General features: G+C 37.0%; 2 protein-coding genes across 5 annotated transcripts in view; one reads left to right on the top strand and one right to left on the bottom strand.

Moving 5' to 3' along the window:
- Positions 1–6,440, top strand: part of SCAF11 (SR-related CTD associated factor 11) — a 73,214-nt gene extending 66,774 nt beyond the window's left edge. For all 4 annotated transcript variants that reach the window (XM_049627231.1, XM_049627230.1, XM_049627228.1 and 1 more), the window contains 2 exons: positions 334–453; positions 714–6,440. In XM_049627231.1, the coding sequence (XP_049483188.1) occupies positions 334–453; positions 714–860 (267 nt within the window). In that variant the 3' untranslated portion in view covers positions 861–6,440. The remainder of the gene's footprint in view (positions 1–333; positions 454–713) is intronic.
- An 8,082-nt stretch (positions 6,441–14,522) lies between these two features.
- ARID2 (AT-rich interaction domain 2) overlaps positions 14,523–20,244 on the bottom strand; it is a 166,880-nt gene continuing 161,158 nt past the window's right edge. The window contains exon 21 of the mRNA XM_049626673.1: positions 14,523–16,149. Coding sequence (XP_049482630.1) covers positions 16,005–16,149 — 145 coding nt within the window. The 3' untranslated portion in view covers positions 14,523–16,004. The remainder of the gene's footprint in view (positions 16,150–20,244) is intronic.

The raw sequence follows: 20,244 nt of genomic DNA, 5'->3' as shown, positions 1-20,244 counted from the left end.
GAGCAACCTACATAATTCTGTATATGCTAAAGATGAAAAAATAAATTATATATTGTATAATTGGTAAAGGGAATTTACTGTTGATAGTCTTGAATTCCAATGCTATTTGAAGGGTTCTGTCTAGATATGTTGATGCCCAGTGAGTTACTGGTAATATTTCATAATTATTTTTAGAAATGTTTGGTATGTGTGTTAATAACTTTTGTATTCATGACATTATTTGAAGAATTCCTTGAAATAATGTAAAAGTGAGGTGTTTTTAATTTCATATTTTAAAAGAAATTTTTTTAAAGTATGTGGGCAAATAATAATTATACTTTTTCCTCTTACCAGAAATTACAAATCCAAGAAAAAGCAGCACAGGAGGTAAAATTGGCCATTAAGCCATTTTACCAAAATAAAGATATCACCAAGGAAGAATATAAAGAGATTGTACGGAAAGCAGTAGATAAAGTAAGTTCTAGCTTTAGCAGAGTTATATATGTAATTGTTTTGAATCATCTCTATTTTAATAAAGGAATGCTTAAGTCTAATTAAAATAATAACCACTAACTTCTAATTCTGGTCTGCTTTTCTGCCTTTTGAGTAAGATCATATGAGATATGGAACATATAAAAATGTCTGATTATCTCTTTGGGGTTGGTTTTCACAAATCTTTCCATTTTGCTTTAATCCTTATAAAGTATGAGAAAAATATTCCCCTTTTTTCGTAGGTTTGTCATAGTAAAAGTGGAGAAGTAAATTCTACTAAGGTGGCAAATCTGGTTAAAGCCTATGTAGACAAATACAAATATTCACGGAAGGGAAGCCAAAAGAAAACCCTGGAAGAACCTGTGTCCACCGAAAAAAACATAGGTTGAAATGGGGAGCACTGTAAAGGACACTATCAAGATATCTGCAAAGTGCAATTTCAACTTGTACCTTTAACTGAAAATCATACATAACTGTGATTGAAATTTGGTTTTGATAAAATTATTTTTTTTAATGTAGAATATAAAGTTTTGTTCTGAATAAATATAGTTCTGCACTGCAACTTCTTTATCCTTTCCTCCTCCCGAAAATGAAAGCAATTCAAGGGAAAGTAAAGGGGTTAAAGGAGTGTGCATTTTTACTAGGACTCTTATAGTGTGGATACTGGAAGATGTACAGCTTTTTGATTTGAACAATGGAGTGCATAAATTAGAGTCTTCTAAGTGCACTGGTTTTGGAAAAGATATATATAATACATTTATTCTGTCAGGCTAAAAATAAAGTATGAATGATCTTTATGATTTTTCCCTTTATAGAAAGTTAAATAATGTATTACCATGAAGAATATTTCTAATAACAGAATATACCAGTTGCAGGGTTCCTAATGTGTATTTTTAAAACACACGTCTGAATAAATTGCTTAGATAGAAAACAGATTATCACCTGAGTAAAATTCAGTGTTCAAAACTTTGGAACACTGTTACTGAATCACCAAATAAAGGTTATGCTGCTTGTTTTTCTTTTGTGCCTTTTTTCCCCACCAATTGAAATGAAGCAGTTTGATTTGCTAGATTTACAATTTTGGAAGTCTAAAACTCTATGTGGAATTTAGAAGAACAGTTTGGAAAAAGTGTTGACTTTATAAAAATTATGTACTTTCATGATATCTTCTACCTGTCAGAGAAATGATAAATTATCTGTGCCAACTGGAGAATTGCAGTTGAGTGGTGACCCTGCCTTCCTTGGGATGAAGGTAGAATTATGAGACGCACTTCAGTGGCTTTCATTGGCTCATCTATCTAATCACTAATGAATTTCTTTTTACACTTGAGAAGTATCCAAATGCTTTACAGTGAGTAAAGTGTTAATTAGGTGACCATATGGTGGCCATTAACCATGTTGCAAAATTCTAGACATTAAAACCTTGGTTTTGGAAAGGGAGAGGACTTAATGGAGTCTTGGTTAGGCTTTCAGGGACTAGGGATTTGATTGTCTTTTTTTAAATACTAGAATATGTTAATTTTTACAAAAGGTAAGTTCAGAAGGTTATAGAGCCACTATTTTAATTGGCATCTTAGAAGAAAAAAATGGGTTATCCATGATAAACTTTCATTGCAGTAATAATTTTCAATAGATACCAAATAACAAAAGCTATTCAGATAAGATGTTAATGGCTCAGAAAGATATATGCATCAGTGAGACAGACTGACCCTTGTATTAGCTAAACTAGAGAGAGCAATACTCTGTAGGACTGTGCTTTTCTGAAGTAAAGATGATCTGTTTGTCAAGTTTATGTGCATAATACTTTCTTGGTGCTAGCTTTGATAAGGCAAATATTTTGAACTGTTGGCCCCAATAATGATTGTGCTAGTTCATAATCTTTACTAGATTAAGAGTGTAATTCCAAAAAGTGTTAGAAATATTTCCAAGGAGTCTTGATCTTTATTCTGCATTTCTGGGCATTTGTAATATGGTATTCTACTGATTTATATATATATTTTTAATTAAAGTTTGTGTTTAGATATGAAGGGGAAAGAAGTTTAGAAGTATATTTCTTCTAATAAAATATTAAGACTGTTTTAAATATCAACACACACCTCCTCATTTGTTTGTTTTGAACTCTAGAAACAATTGTGTGAATTTGCAATCTGTTTTCAGTTAAAGCTGGTTCACACTGAAAATTTTGTAGCAAATTGCCTAAGATGATTAATCACACAGTGCATACTTTTCCTACATTTTCTTTCAGTGATGTTTGGGAATACAGTTATATTTTAAAATTTGCTTTATACCATTTAAAAGTTTTGAAGAAAAACTAGGTGGTATGATGGTCAAGTCTCACATCTTTGGTTGCAGTGCCATGAATTATTTCCACCTGTCTTGAAAATAACAAGTGTGTATTCCATATCTGCTTGGGGTACTTGGTTAGACTGCATTTAAAATGCTAATGAAGAATGTTACTGGATTAGAATTCAAACTTTTAAAACTTAGAAATACTTAAGAATGTATTAGAAAGTGCATGCTTTATGTTAAAAAAAATGCTTTAACATTCCCCATTCTTGCTTTTCTCAGAAATCTACATTAATTTTGCATGTGCACAAACTGAATCAAAAACATTTCGTGGAATTATAAATTTGTTATTTATTAAGATTCAGTATTAACTTGACCTTTGAAACCTTGGTCCCATTAACTTACTAGTCACATTGACCAATGTTTTAGGCTATAGTGATGCCTAGAATTTTGACTAAAAGTAGTTACTTACTATTTTAACATTCCAAAAGTTTTGTGATTTCTTTTTTTCCTGGTTACCACATTTTCTCCATGATCTTCCATTAAATGGCCACAGTGTGTACTGTTTGAATGTTCCATCCAAAAGATACAGCTTCAGAAGCACAGTGGTTGCCCCATGGTCCATGAGACCTTGTTTGTAGTACAAGGATGGAGTTCTGTCTACTGAAACAATACTCTTAAAACAGAAATGTAGTATGTAATATTTTCTAATAAATTCTTTTGATAAACAAAGAAGTGTCTTTAACATTTTATTGTTCTGATTCCTGGGAAATGCTGACTTTTGCCTCATTATAACTGTTTCCAAAGACATGTTGAAGTATTTCTCAGATTTGTACACATAACTAGCTAGCATCATAAATTAATGTCCAAGTTGTAAAGCAAGCTTAGAGTTAGCTATAAGCATATATTTTAATAGCATTTTTTCCTAATTACAAAATCATTGTAGGAAATTAGAAAAGCTTTATTTAAAAAAACTTGTAGAAGAAACGGAAAAATGAGAAAAATCACCTGTAATCCTGCCATTTAAAGGTAACAATGCCAATCAAACTGCCCAGAACTGTTGTAACTTACCCATTTCACTTAATGATGTATTCAGAAGTTTACATTTTAATAAAAATTCTACAGCATGATGTTTAACGGCTATATAGTATTCTGTCACATATCGTACGTACCATTACTTAAAAAAAAAAATTCTTTAAGTTTTTAAATTTATTTTTGAGAAAGAGAGCAAGGAAGGTGCAGAGAGAGAGGGAGACACAGAAGCCAAAAAAGGCTCCAGGCTCTGAGCTGACAGTTCAGACCCGACACAGGTCTCGAAACCACGAACTGCAAGGTAATGACCTGAGCCAATGTTAGACCCTTAAATGACTGAGCCGCCCAGGCGCACCTCTTCATTGCCTTTTTAACAGTACTTCATATTTCCTGTCCTGGAGATATTAAGGTTTTAATATTGAAGCCATCTTTCATGCGTTTTCCATTCACATCCCATCTCCATTCTCTCAAACAATTGCTGTTTCCTCTATATCAAACTGGAATTCCTTTGCAGTGAAATCCAACTCCTTTAGTTCCCAGAGTGTTGCCATCTGACCTCTTTTAATAGTCCCAACTATGACTTAGATTCTATATGCGCCAGTTCATTGTAGACACTAAAGGACTAATCTTCTGATAACACAGCATCATTCAACACAGAGTGCCCACCTCGTGTGTTACACACTAGGGAAGAGTAAGCAAAACAATACTGTTTCTACTCACAGAGCTACATAATGTGGAAATAACATCTATTTATATAACTGGTAAGGAATGACAGGACTATAAGGTGATCCAAGGATCTGTGATAGGGTAATTGGACTTAACAGTGATCAGTGAGAATCCCTGGGAGAAATGGCACTTAAGAGCTAAAGATAAGAACTAAGCAAGGAGAAAAGAGCTGGCAGAGGAAAGAGGTGCAAATGGTCTGTGGCCTCAAAGTGTGGCAACCCCAAGCCTAAATTGGCTAGAGTGAAGACTGGTGGAGACTTCTTAGGGCAATACATTTTGTAAAGAAAAACTTGAAATCTTTCAAGCAGAAGGTGTTTGATATGAGCAGATATGCATTTTGAAAGATTACTCCACTCATAATCTTTCAATGGCTTAAAAGTGGTTAATAAACATGAAAAAGTGTTCAACTTCACAGTTAATGTTATAAATGTTATTTTATCAAATTGATAAATTTAATTCTGGCAAGAGTGCCATGAGGAAATAGTACTGGTTAGAATTTGTACAATTTTTCTTTCTAAAAGGCAACTTGTAAATAAGTATAAACAGCCTTAAAAGGGCTGCCATATCCCTTTTCCATAATGATGAAAACATACTGGTTCACATAGTCCTTTCTAGTATTTAATAGAGGAAAATTGGAGGGAATGGTTAATCTGTGGTTCATATGAAAGTATTTTACATCTGTGGTTCATATGAAAGTATTCTACAGCTGTTGTAAATGTTTTCAGGGGGAAAAAAAACATTAAATGGAGAAAAAAATAGGTCACAAACTGCGGCTGACCTTTCAACAATGAGGGGGCTAGGACTCTAGCCAACCCCCTGCAGAGTCAAAAATCCCCCATAGAATTTGTGACTCTCCAAATACTTCAGTACTACAGCCTGTTGACTGGAAGTCTTACCAACAACATAGTAAACATATTTTGTATGTTATATGTGTTATACACCATATTCTTACAATGATGTAAGCTGGAGAAAAAAATGTGACACAATCCTTAGGAAGAGAAAATACATTTATAGTACTGTATCAGATTTATCTTAAAAAATCTGTGTATGAGTAGACCTGTGTAGTCCAAACCTGTGTTACTTAAGGGTCAACTGTATACATAATATTCCAATTTAAAATTAAGGCACAAAAACACAGATTATTATTTCTAAGTAGCAGAGGATCTTTTTAAAATGCTTTTCTTTAGCTTCCAAGTTTACTATAGTGAACAATAGTCGTATGATCAGAAAAAACGAGGAAATTGCAGCTCTCCTTGTTTGGTACATGACAGTGGGGGAATGGACAGGAAGCTTTGCTCTAGGCTGGGGAGCTACCAACTTCCCAATTTAGAACTGGCCTAACGTCTCAGCTTGAACACTTGAGATAGGTGTCTGATGGCTCTCCATACTGTGCTCCATACTCCCCAGCGGGGAGCACAGCCTCCTGTGGTAGCTGATGGGTGCTAGTCTGTGAGTAGTCAGCACCCACTGGCTTTATGGGCTGAGACACGCCTTAGTCATAAAGAAGTAGACTTCCCAAACCGTAACTAATCTGGGCATATTTCCCAATCCTGCAATCATTAGAGAAGATAATCCACTTATAATTAGTAGGGGTCTTGGTTTTAAAGCTCACAGAGAACTGAGGCACAGCTTTCTGTGCCTGAGTGATGCTGATTATGTTACTAAACTTCTCTGAGCCAGAGCGGCCTATGTGAGGGTTTGCTGCCTACTTACCTAGAGGATTAAGTGAGATTAGATATGGGAAAGTCATAATTTCCTACATACTTACTTGGGAGAAGTTCTGCTCTATAATTCAGACTGGTTTGCCCACTGTCTCATCTTGGATAATGGTGGAAATACAGTTTACTTGCACAATGGTTTCAATCTAGCTGCACATCCAGGGTCACAGCTTAAAAAAATAAAAAAAATAAATAAAAACACAAAAATCCCAAAAACAATACACAGAGACTTCTGAGAAGATGGTGGAATAGGAACATCCTAATGTTACATGGATACAACTAGGTAACACCCACATCAGTGTAAATAACCCAGAAGATGATCCAAGGACTGGCAGAACACACTCTCCACAGCTAAATGCAGCTAAGAGGCCAACATCAAAGAAGGTAGAAAAGGGGAAGACACGGTGGGGAGCCAAACTGATCTCAGAGCAGGTACAGGAGGCACCGGTAACTTTGAGAGACTTCAAGAACAAAAGAACTAGGTATTTATCCAAAGGATACAGGTGTGCTGTTTCGAAGGGATACATGTACCCCAATGTTTGTAGCGGCGCTATCAACAATAGCCAAAGTATGGAAAGAGCCCAGATGTCCATTGATGGATGAATGGATAAAGAAGATGTGGTGTATATATATACAATGGAGTATTACTCAGCAATCAAAAAGAATGAAATCTTGCCATTTGCAACTATGTGGATGGAACTAGAGGGTACTATGCTAAGTGAAATTAGAGAAAGACAAGTATCATATGACTTCACTCATATGAGGACTTTAAGATACAAAACAGGTGAACGTAAGGGAAGGGAAGCAAAAATAAACAGGGAGGGGGACAAAAACATGAGACTCAAATATGGAGAACAGAGGGTTACTAGAGGGGTTGTGGGAGGGTAGGGGGATGGGCTAAATGGGTAAGGGGCATTAAGGAATCTACTCCTAAAATCATTGTTTCACTATATGCTAACTAACTTGGATGTAAATTAAAAAAATAAAAATTAAAAAAAAAAAAAAAAAGAGCTGGCTGGCACCATTTCCCTCCCCTATACCCTGTCCCCATGGATACCTGTGGGAACCAGTGCAGCAGCAACACTCTCCCTAACTTGCTAACAGTGAACTTGCCTCTGCATTCTCCTGCAGACCTGTCCCTTCCAGCCAGGCTTCTAGGTCTCCTCCCACAGCAGGCCTATGCAAACCTTACTGACTGCATGGCCCACCTTAGCTCTTCTGTGAATCCGCCCACGCCATCTAACCTCCCCAGGCTTAGTCCTTGGCAGCTCCAGATCTCCTCTAGCAGCAGACCTGCATAGACCTTGCTAACAACCATACGCCCTGCCCCTGTTGTCCTGCGGATCTGCCTCCTCCAATATGCCCTTGGCCAGAGCCCACCCACCCAAAGTGGTGCCACAAGCCCGGCAGTGTGCAAGCAGCCTCCACCAGGGCCAGTACCACTTCCAAAGTGACTCGTGCTCTGGGGAGAGGGGAATATAACCACCGGTCTCAGTGCAGCTCCAACAATGGGCTTGGGGCAGACATCTGGTTTGAGTGCAGGCCCTGCCAACCATCGAAAGCTTCCCGGGACAAAACAGAAAGCACCCTGCAGTTTGGTGTTACTGCATCTGGCAAACACCTGGTCTGACTCAACTTAAGCATAAGGCACCCCCCGACTAGTCCACTAACAACACAGGGACCAAACTGCCCACACAGGCAGAGAACCATTGCAGACAACTGGATTAAAGGGAAAAGTGGCCCAGCCATACCACTAGGGTGCATGCAACAGACTTAAGAGACACCCCTGAAGTGTCAATTTCTGATGGACAGAGGACATTGCAGAGGACTCCAGGACCCCTTCTTCATAAGGCCACTACTTTCAAGAGCAGGAGATGTAGCTGACCTTCCTAATACATAGAAACAAATGTGGAGAGTTAGACAAACTGAGGAAACAGAGGAATATGTCCCAAATGAAAACAGGACAAAATCGCAGCAAGAGAGCTAAATGAAACCAAGGTAAGTAATATGCCTGATAGAGAATTTAAAAGATGATCATAAAGATACTCACTGGACTACAGAAAAGAGTGGAGAACTTGAGTGAGACCCTTAACGAAGAGATAGAAAACAAAAAAGAACCAATCAGAGATGAGGAATTCAGTTTTAAAAATTAAAACTACACTAATGGGAATAAATGTAGACTAAAGGAAACAGAAGAATGGATCAGTGACCTGAAGAACAGAGTAGTAGAAAGCAATCAAGCTGAATAGAAGAGAGAAAAAAAAAATACTAAAAAATAAAAATAGATTTAGGGAACTCACCTACTCATCATGTGTAATAACATTCCCATTATAGGGATCCAGAGGGGAAGAGAGAGAAAAGGGGGCAGAAAATGTAATTTAAGAAATACCTGAAAGTTTGGGGAAAGAAACAGAAACCCAGATCCAGGAGGCACAGAGATCCCTCCACCAAAATCAATCTAAAGAGGTCCCCACCAAGACACATAGTAATTAAAATGGCAAAAAGCAGTGATAAAGAATTTAAAAGCAGCAAGAGGGGCGCCTGGGTGGCTCAGTTGGTTAAGCGGCCGACTTCGGCTCAGGTCATGATCTCACGGTCCGTGAGTTCGAGCCCCGCGTCGGGCTCTGTGGTGACAGCTCAGAGCCTGGAGCCTGTTTCAGATTCTGTGTCACCCTCTCTCTGACCCTCCCCCGTTCATGCTCGGTCTCTCTCTGTCTCAAAAATAAATAAACGTTAAAAAAAATTAAAAATAAATAAATAAATAAATAAATAAATAAATAAATAAAAGCAGCAAGAGAAAACAGTTACATACAAGGGAAACTCCATAAGGCTATCAGTGGATTTTTCAGCAGAAACTCTGCAGGACAGAAGAGAGTGGCAAGATATATTCAAAGTGCTGAAAGAAAACAAAACAAAACAAAACAAAACAAAACAAAACAAAAAACTCTGCAACTAAATATTCTACCCGGCAAGGCTATCCTTCAGAGTAGAAGGAGAGATAAAGAGTTTCCTAGACAAATAAAAGTTAAAGCAATTTATCACCACTAAACCACCCCTACAAAACAATGTTAACAGGGACTTTTTGAATGGAAAGACCATAAGTAAGAGTAAGAAAAGTAGGAAGAACAAAAACAGTAAAACTGTATCTATAAAAATCAGTAAAGGGATTCACAAGATGAAAGGATGTAAAGTATGACACCATATACCTAAAACGTGGGGAGGAGGGAGAAGAGTAAAGAATAGATTCAAATTTAAGCTTAATTTCAACCATCAACTTAATATAAATTGCTATGTTCATAAAATGTTACGGGGATTAAAAGTACACTGATACCGATGGGCACTGAGTACTGTATAGAATTGGTGAATCACTATATTGTAGACCTGAAACTAATATAACACTGTATGTGAGCTATACTAGAATTAAAATTATTTAGTTAAAAAGGCAATACTAAATAAACTAAAATTATTTAGTTAAAAAGGCTGAGCCTAGGCTCAGCCTAGGCTAATTTAATCAATCTCTGGGTTTGGGATAGTTTAAAATCTCCCCGGGCGGAGGCTAATGTGCAGCCAAGAAGCAAACCACTATGTAACTTTTTAAGATCCCCTGAAGATCACAGCTGTTCTGTCAGAACAACATAACTAATTAGATCACAGCTTATCTTTAAAACCATTTAGATTCTATCCTCCCTTTCAGAGGCAGCAACAGCACCTGACAGTTTGCCTGCAATCTTTTTTAAACTGTGTTTTCAAATGCCACTTTATCTGGGGTTTAGATCCCACTCAGCAGAGAAAGAAGATCTTGAACATTTCTTGGGTGTTCACATGGTTCCAAGGTGCAATGAGACTCTTGTAAGAACCCAGCTGTTGGTGAGGTCAGGCTGTGTGTGCTTAATTCAACATGTTTTTATTCACACACTTGCCTAAAGGAATTTTAGACATTTCTAAAATTACCATTGTAACACGGCTTTTTCTAAATCGTCATTTCTGGAAGTCTTCCTTGTACACTTTAATAGCTGACTGCACGTCCTCCTTAGCTCTAGCAAGTACAATTATGATTACCAATCACAGCAGCAGTGACTAACGTTGAGTGCTTCCTACTGGCTCTGTGACAATATTTTATTTGCATTATCTCCCTTAAATTTTGTAAGAACTTTTAAAGTAGGTCCTATTATTAACCTCATTTTTCAACTGAAGAAATGAGGATGAGGTTCAGTCACTCAGCCAGGATCACTCAGACCTCAGAGGAGCCTGAGTCCAAAGCCTATCCTTGTAACCATTTCCCAATGCTGCCTCTTGGCTCATCACAAGATCTACCCAGCCATATGTGCCCCACACTTACTCTTTCTCACCCAATCTACCCAGACAGTTTGGGCACCAGAAATGGCTTGTTTGTATTTCTATTTCCATTCCAAGGTCTATGTCTTGATCTGGGCAGTGGTTACAGAGGGGTTTGCTTTACGATACTAAAGCTCTCCTCTTTATTTTATGCATTTTGTTACATGTGCCTGAGGTGGGGGTTTCGCAATAAAACTTTATTAAAAAAAAAAAAATCAAGAGGCCAGCAATTAGCTCCGAACCATTGTTTAGATTTGTGACAGGGTCACCTGGGTGGCTCAGTCGGTTAAGCGCCTGACTGCGGCTTAGGTCATGATCTCATAGTTCCTGAATTTGAGCTCTGCATGGGGCTCTGTGCTGACAGCTCAGAGTCTGGAGCCTGCAGCCTGCTTCTCATTCTGTGTCTCCATCTCTCTCTCTGCCCATCCCCCTGCTCATTCTCTTCCCCCCTCTCTCCTTCCCTCCCTCAAAAATAAATAGACTAAAAAAATTTAGATTTGTGATAGTCAGATCTTTCATTCTTCATCTTTTCTTTTAATCCAGTCCCAATGGGAAAAATAAATCATAAATTGGGGGAAAAAATTCCTATTGGAAGAAATCTGCATCGCATAAAATGTGCTTCTGTTTGGAAGCAGAAAACTTGAACAACAAATGTGCCAGTGCCTACTGTGTGCAAGAGAGTGAAGTCAGAGTGTGTGTACTTGAAATCGTGCTTTCTGTATTAGGTTGTGGCAGCTTTTGTTCCTTTCTTTCAGTTATTATTTTAACAAACTATGTCAATTTTCAAAGGTTGCACAACTCAGAAACGCCTGTTCCTGGACAACTGCCCAGCAAGAGTGAATTTGTGGTAAGGGTCAGCCCCCAAATTAGTCTTGTCTTTCACACAGTTTAGTTATAAACAGGGCATCATATCTGATCATTCAAATCAATAAACCCTCTCTAAAGCAAAGGCTAAATATTTCTCTATCAGTTTAGGGAAACAAAGTACGGTTCAGAGATTCTGGAAACCCAACCTTGCACCTAACCAAATGTGGTTCAACCTATTTGTTATGATTGATTTCCAGACTACGCTTCATGGAGCTCTTTACTTGGTGGCCAAAGCATGTCCCTGCTCTAGCAACATCTAACTCACACTGCACCATTTAATCTATAACCTCTCTTCTAGAACAAGACCTCTCCAAACTCAAACATTCTCTTACTACTGTTAAGTCTGTCAAATTTCTATCAGCCCTTATATTCTCCAAAAGACATTTTTACTACTCCACGAAGCCCTTCCCACTTTGCCTTCTCCCACTCATCAATCAAATGAAGCCTTCCACAGGACTGAACTCCCAAAACACTTTATAATTCTCATTTAGCCCATGTTTTACCTTTGTTACTGGTGAGCATTTGGAAGCTTGTCTCAGCCTCCGAGCAGGACTGTCTCCTTAATCTTCCAAATGAGCAGCAGAAGTTCTCCATCAATACTCAAGCTGAATGAGATATAAGGGAGGTATAAACAGAGGGAAAAAATCCTATTAACATCCTAGAAATGTTTTGAGTAACTTTGTTCAGAAGAATCAGCTATCAGTTGTTCAAGTTATACACCAGAGTAGATAGTTGTTGGTTGGAAGCTTTGTTTTCAATTTACCATAAACCCTAGTCTTAGAAATGTTCCTTTGTTAAGGGAATTCCCAGAAAGTTTCTGGCTCTAAGAAGTTAAGTGATGCCACATTAATGAATGAAATACTTGGGGGAGAAAATCTGAGGAATTAGGGAAAATCTTAAAAAGACAACACAATGCATAGGAAGGAAATACTATAAACAATGCAGCAAATACAAACAAAAGGGTCTGCATAAAAAATAAGTGTCTTATGTCTGACTCCTCCTGGAAAGAATTCTAATTACTCTCTGCAATTAGCTTCACGCGTGCTGGTTAAACAGCTCCACTTACTTGCCATATGACCTTGGTCAAGGTACTTACTCATCCCACCCTTCTAAGTCCCCCCTTGTAACATCAGCTATCACATTGGGTTTTCGTGAAGACCCAGACAATACGTGTAAAATGCACAGCACGGTGAATGACAGAGGAATTGTGTTAAGCAAATGTTAGGGACCGGCGTAATTAAAAGTCTGTAAACAAGTGTACATCAATAAGGGGTCCAAATAATAAATCATCATACAGCCATACAATGGACTATATACTATATAGCTATAGAAAAGGATGTGAAAGCTCTTGACATACCAATATGGAAAGGTCTTAAGATAGTAAACATTTTTTCAAGAACAGCAGTGTCCAGCATAAAGTAGTTTGCATAAAAATAACATACCCCATTCGCTCTTTTGTAATCAACTCCAGAGGTGTACTTAAGAAACGTGACCAGGGGCCATCTGGCAGTGGGATCATCCTGTTGCTGTGCTTCTTAGCAGCTTCTGCTTGGGTGGTAAAGAACATCATGTTTTCTTTGTTTGATGTTTAATCACAGTGATTAAGATCAGGACAGAAGTCACTTATCCAAAACAATCTCATTTTAAAAAATCATTTTTATTGTCATTTTATGGTTAAAAAAAACATACATGGCATGACTATAAAGTAATGAGACGAGTTTTCACGTGTGGCTTGTATTACGGAGTCTCATTAGTATATAGTCACATCCTGTCTAGAGCTTGGAAGAAAAATATGCCTTGGCTATATGATTATCAATTTTGTTACTTAAAATTTATTGAGTGCCAACAGAGCACTAGGCACATATATAACACAGAATTGTACAGTCTCTATGTTGTAGACTATATTATTTACATAGATTTCTCAAAGATAACATTAAAGCATGTATTTACAGAACTTTAGACAAAATAACAATACTGGAAATCAGCAAGTTTCTGTCTAGCGAGGAGCACCTTTTCATGAATGAGAGGGTTATGAAGAACTTCTTGTGCAAGAGCACTTTAATTCCATTACCCAGAAAGTCCACGTTATTTCATTATATAGTTCTAGAAAGCTATACGAGAAAACCTAAGTGGGAAGCCATAATTGGTTTCATTAGGTCAAATACATTTAGAAAATTCTCTGTTGAGACCAACGCTTGGAGGGGCTACAGACATATTTATATTTCCATATCAAAGCACAAAAGCTAGAGCTACAGCACGCATGCAGTTCCAATGAGGTGGAAGAAGAGTGAATACGAAAACCATTTTTCTGAACCTGGAGTTTCTTCTCTTTCCGATCCAATTACCATCGCAGTTCCTTATTTTGCAAAGAAATGTATCTTTAAAACAAACACTCATTTTACACAAGATTATTTTAGGAAATTTTGAGATTTTTAGGCAAGGACAATGAATGTTGGCCAACGGATACCAACAACTGGGAGCCGTACAAGTGTGGGGGAGACAAGGCTCATTTTAGTGTTACTGCATGATCTCTGCGGCGTCTGCTGGCAGCCCCAATCTCGGGAGGTGGGCCAAGAATAAACCCCACAACCCTAGGAAATGATCGTGGCTAATGTTGGACAAAAAGTCTCTGAAGCATTCATTAGCACATGGCAGAGTGCAGCGCCAAGGTCCCCCTTGCAGGGACAAATTAGAATTTCCGTTGATACTAGTTGAATCAAACTATTAAATTTTTTTTTTTTTTTTGTATATATATCCAAACTAAGATCCTTTTATTCTAAGAATCTGCTCCTAAATTCAAGTTGAAGATTTGGGTGCATTGTGGTTCTGAACCAACACTCCAAGAAACACAGTATCAAATAATAATCTGGGTTTGTTTTACATTGTAACAAATGGAAAATACTCTCAATCTCCTATCTCATGCAAATTTGTCACGTAAAGGATCTCTTTTATCTGTTCTCTATTTAACGAATTAAAAATCGATATATAATTAAATAGGTGACTGGACCCTGCTTTCAGCTAAATTTGGGATTCTCTCTATATTTTTAAAGAATGTTTTAAGCATACTCAGAAATGAAAGACTCAAGAAAATGTTCAGTCTTTTATTTAAAAACTATAAACAGTCACCAAAGTAAATAAAGCCATTCTATAACATAAACTGTTAGGTCTATATTTTTTACTGCACATCCTAAGGACACAGCAGAAATGGTGGTTGGGAGGCCTTCCACATTTTTGGATGCTAATAGAACAGGCAATAGGCAGTTATAAATGGATACATTTCACGCTGGGGGAAAAGACAATTTAAGGAAGTGAGCAGTTTCTGAGCAGGAATGTGGTACAGTATTAAGAATGGAAGAATAATACAATAAAATTCCACACTATATTAAGATAGAAAAAGTAGTGAAGAAAATATCATACCTGCACATAATGCATATATAACACAGGAGAAAACCTGTATAAAATTCCATGTATTTAAACCAATTTACAAATACAAAAAATTCTGTCCAAGCTCTGAGCTTGCACATGACAAACGTTTACAGTGGATACATGTTAGGGAAAACCAAAAAATACCTTCAAATAGTTTTTCTTCTACAAAAATGACATGAGATATATTATTCCATACTCTTTCAGCCAGCAAAATGAGTTCTACAAGGTGTATAATACAAAACAAAACAAAACAAAAAAAGAAAAAAAAGAAAAAAGAAAAAAGAGAAAAAAAAATCACAGTTCCACAAAACTGTTTTGACTTTACAGCATCAGTACCTTTGCAGAAGTATTTACACAAATTTAAAGAACATTCATCCACTGCGTAGAATATATCACAATTACTTACAATTGACAGGAAAGTCTAGAAAACTTTAGAACCTACCAATAATGCTTCTAGGACACCACAGAATGTATTTCCAGTGGCTGCAGTGGCATGAAAGGTGTTCATTCTATTCACAAATATTTACAAGATCTATTCAGACTGGTAAATTTTTATGATAATAAATAAGTGAAAATATATTGGCTCAAGTAAGAAAACCAAGCTACTGATTTCTAAACAAAACACACAATCCATAGCTAGATATTGGTGGCCCCCTCTGAGATCAGGGGGTATAGGTGTGCTGAATTTTTTTTTTTTTAATTATTCAAACCAGCTTAAACGGTTTTGTAAATATAAAAATGTGCTCCTTTTTGGATATAGATAAAAATATTTAATGCTTCTATTTCATCTGCTCATGTAGGTTTTACAATATTCCATGTATATTCCAATGTGGATGGTACTGAATTCTGATCATACCAGTTTCCATCAGGATTTATCAGATCTGAGAGACATCCTGCAGATAAGCTGGTTGACAATCCCACAGCAGTTTTTTTCGTTTTCTTTTTAGATTTTTTTTTTTTTTAAACAGAGAACAAAGGGATTCGCTCAGAGATCAGAATACGAAGCTTCCTCTCAGCATCATGGGAGGAGATAAAATAATTCATTCTATGGTCTCTGTTCCATTAAGACTTGGTGCTTTCTTCAGTAACAGTATGTGAAATGTATCTGACTTTGAGTCCCCACTAGAGAAGTGGAATTATTTTTCACTGCAGCATTTCGGAGTCTTTTTCTTGTTCTTTACTCTGAACTGTAAAATTAAGTTCATAAAGGCATTTGGCAAGGGTGGAGGAAGCTTCCATGTTACTAATGGCTAGCACTGATAAGTTGTTTTCATGTCTCTTTAACAATCTGGAAAAAAAACATACAGAAGTTCGTCAGTATCCAAGGTCAGTGATGATTTCTTACGGATTTTACGAGTTTAAAGATTTTAAGTTTTATTTCATTGAGAAAATGTGTTCCCTTTAGTGAATGGAATACATTATGAACTTCCGTGGATAAAAGATGTTTCTAAGCACGACAGATTTCCTTATATCTATGTAGTGATTTTCAGTGAACAAGTGTGTTTACCACATCCATATACTGTTGCTTTTAATACACTTTGAAAAGCCACATGTATAAAAGATGGCTCAAAGAATGCTGGTAGTAATGTGGTCAGCTCTCAGACCAAAATGGAATGAAACCAGAAATAAAAGAAAGGTGACTGGAAAATCCCCAAATACATGATGTAACACTAAGTTATACATGGGTCAAAGAAGAAATCTCAAAAGAATTTTAAAAATATTCAAGATTAAATTAAAATAAAAATACAACTTAGTAAAATCTGTTGCGGAATGCTGTGAAAGCAGTGCTTTGAGGGAAATCTATAGCATTGTTTGAATGCATATTATTAGAAAAAAAGATCTAAAATCAATAATCTAAGTTTCCACCTTAGGAAACTAGTTAACAGAATAGCAAATTAAATTCAAAGTAAGCAGAAGAAAAAATTCAAGGAGAAATCAATGAAATTGAAAAGAGGAAATCAATGAAACCAAAAGCTGATTCTTTGAAAATACCACCAAATCACTGAGTCTCTAAGACATGCTATCTAAGAAAAAAAGAGTGTGTATACAAATTACTAACATTGGAAATGAAAGAGGAAAGGTACCAAGGATCCCTACAGATCCCATGAACATTAAAAGCAATAAAGAATGAAAATGGATAACACTATGCCCACAAATTTGAAACTCTAGACGAAACAGACCACTTCCTTGAGAAAAATAGGCTTCCAAATGTCACACAAAGTGAAACAGACTATCTGAATCTATTCAAGATTGAAATTGAATCATAATAAAAAAAAGTAACCACCCCAAACAGAAAGCACCAGGCTCAGTAGTTCTCTGGTGAATTCTACCAAATATGTAAGGTTCCTCAAAAAAATTTCTTAAAAATAGAAATTCATATGATCCAGTAATCCCACTACTATTTACTCAAAGAAAATGAAAAAGCTAATTTCAAAAAATACATGCACTCTTATGTTTACTGAAGCATTATTTATAATAGCCAAGGTATGGGAGCACGTAAGTGTCCATCCACAGATGAATGGATAAACATGTGGTATATACACACAATAGAATACTACTCAATCATTAAAAAAAAAAAAAAAAAAAAGAAAGAAAAAAAAAAGAATGAGATCTTGCCATTTACAACAACATGGATGGACCTAGAGGGTATTTTGCTAAGTACAGTAAGTCAAAGAAAAGCAAATATGATTTCACTAATATGTGGAATCTATAAAACAAAAACAAAGCCTACAAACCTCTAAATTTTCTTAGTGTTTATTCATTTTTGAGAGAGAGAGAGAGAGAGAGAGAGAGAGAGAGACAGCGTGTAAGCAGGGGAGGGGCAGAGAGAGAGAGAGAGAGAGAGAGAGAGAGAGAGAGAAACACAGAATCTGAAGCAGGCTCTAAGCTCTAAGCTGTCAACACACAGCCCAATATGGGGCTTGAATCCACAAAGCATGAGATCATGACCTGAAGTCAGAAGCTTAACCAACTGAGCCACCCAGGTGCCCCCAAAACTCTGTATTTTTAAAGAAATAATACATAGTTCTGCACACAGTAATGTTAATATATTGTAGGAAAAGGAGGAATATGGGAAACAATTAGCTTAACCTGTTCAATTTACAGATGAGTAACTTGAGGACATCTTCAGGCATCCAAAACTGAAATGACTTTCTAGCTAAACAGTAGTGGCAGAATTAGCAAGATCATCGGACTGTTTGACTTTTCTCCATGGTACCTTTCTAAACATAGGAGACTGCCAGGCATAATTCTGTATCAAGCTTCGTTCATGCTTAGAAAACTCAGATGTTTCTAGAGGTGTCAAATTCACAGAATAAAAGACTGAAATGGTGTTTGCCAGGGGCTGGGGCAAGATGGAAATGAGGATCAATGGGCATAAAGTTTCAGTTAAGCAAGATGAATAAACTTGAGAGATACACTGTACAACATTGTACCTATAGTCAACCATAAGGTATTATACACTTAACAACTTGTTGAGAGGTCAGATCTCATGTTAAGTGTCCTTGACAAAATTAAGATAAAACTAAATAAAAATTCAGATCATGTCAGAAAACAGCTGGAGAGGAATAAGATGCCTGCTTTTTTAAGAGAGGACTTGAAAATTAAAATTATATTCTAGGTATGATTAAAGTTTTTTTAAAAACTTTTTTCTTTAGTGTTTATTTTTGAGAGGGACAGACAGAATGTGAGTGGGTTAGAGGCAGAGAGAGAGGGAGACACAGAATCCAAAGCAGGCTCCAGGCTCTGAGCTGTCAGCACAGAGCCCGACGCGGGGCTCAAACTCATGAGCTATGAGATCATGATCTGAGCTGAAGTCAGACGCTCAACCCACTGAGCCATCCCGGCGCCCCTATGCTTAAAGTTTTATTCCCTTCATTAAGTGAAAGCAGGCAATATTTAGCTTATCATCTGAATGTGTCATCACTCCATAAAAGCAGCTTTTTCTTTTTAATTATAACTTAAAAAAAATTTTTTTTTTCTACAGAGTGATGCTGAGTGGAAGGATGGACAGTTATGTGGTAAGAAAAGCATAGTAAAAAGTCAATGGTAAAAGCTAGGTGAGGGGTGCCTGGGTGGTTCTGTCAGTGTCCAACTTTGGCTCAGGTCATGATCTCATGGTTCGTGAGTTTGAGCCCCGCATCAGGGTCTGTGCTGACAGCTCAGAGCCTGGAGCCTGCTTCGGGTTTTTGCGCTTCCCTCCTTCTCTGCCCCTCCCCCACTTTTTGCTCTTTCTCTCTCAAAAACAAATAAACATTTAAAAAAAAAAAAGGCTATGTGACTGGTATATAGGTGTTCATTGCAAAATTATGCCAAGTTTACCTTATGTGTGAAAAATTTCACATTAAATGTCAAAAAAAAAAAAAAAATCAACCATCATTGAGATAACCCAAGAACTTGGTGCCTTCATTGAAATAACACTGGACTAAGGAGTTGGGCATTTTTTCATGTTTTTTAGCTATTTTGATATTGACTTTTAGGTAGTTTCCATACTGTACACAGCCCCCAAAATGGCTACAATTAAAAATCATAATACCAAATGTTGAAAAGTATGTGGAGCAACTGTGACTCTCCTACAATGCTGGAGGGAGCATAAACTGATAAAATCTCTTTCGAATTGTTTGGCATTATGTATTCAAGTTGTAATATCCTCTGAATCACCAATCATTCTTAAAAGTTCAATAGAAATCTATACATATATGGCCAAAAACATGTACAGAATGTTCATAGTGGCACTATTTTTTTTTTTTAATGTTTTTATTTATTTTTGAGACAGAGAGAGGCCGAGCGTGAGCAGGGGAGGGACAGAGAGAGAGGGCGACACAGAATCCGAAGCAGGCTCCAGGCTCTGAGCTGTCAGCACAGGGCCCGACGCGGGGCTCGAACCCACAAACTGTGAGATCATGACCTGAGCCGAAGTCAGACACTTAACCGATTGAGCCACCCAGGCGCCCCGATAGTGGCACTATTTTTAATAGCCCCAAACTGAAAACAACCAATAAGCCTACCAAAAGTAGAATGGAAAAAACAAATTTGAGTATACTCGTGGAACAGAATCATATACTGCAAGAATATGAACAATGTACTGCTATATGTAACATGAATTTCACACACAAAAAAGATGAGTAAAGAAGATAACACAAAAGAATATATCCCGTATGATTCTACTTATATAAAGTTAAAACCAGGTAAAATTCTATGGTTAACATCAGGATAGTGATCCCACGAAGGAAAATGGGATAAAGGCAGTAGGGACTCAAAGGGGCTCTGCAATACTGGTCCTCCTCTTTTTTTGTTTTTTTGTTTTTAATGTTCATTCATTTATTTGGGGGGGGGGGGGGGGAGGGGGCAGAGGGAGAGAGAGAGAGAGAGAGAGAGAGAGAGA

The sequence above is a fragment of the Panthera uncia genome, chromosome B4, assembly GCF_023721935.1.
Source record: "Panthera uncia isolate 11264 chromosome B4, Puncia_PCG_1.0, whole genome shotgun sequence".
Taxonomy (NCBI): domain Eukaryota; kingdom Metazoa; phylum Chordata; class Mammalia; order Carnivora; family Felidae; genus Panthera; species Panthera uncia.
Note: the sequence above shows the minus strand (reverse complement) of the source record. Positions and strands in the feature narration are given on the sequence as shown.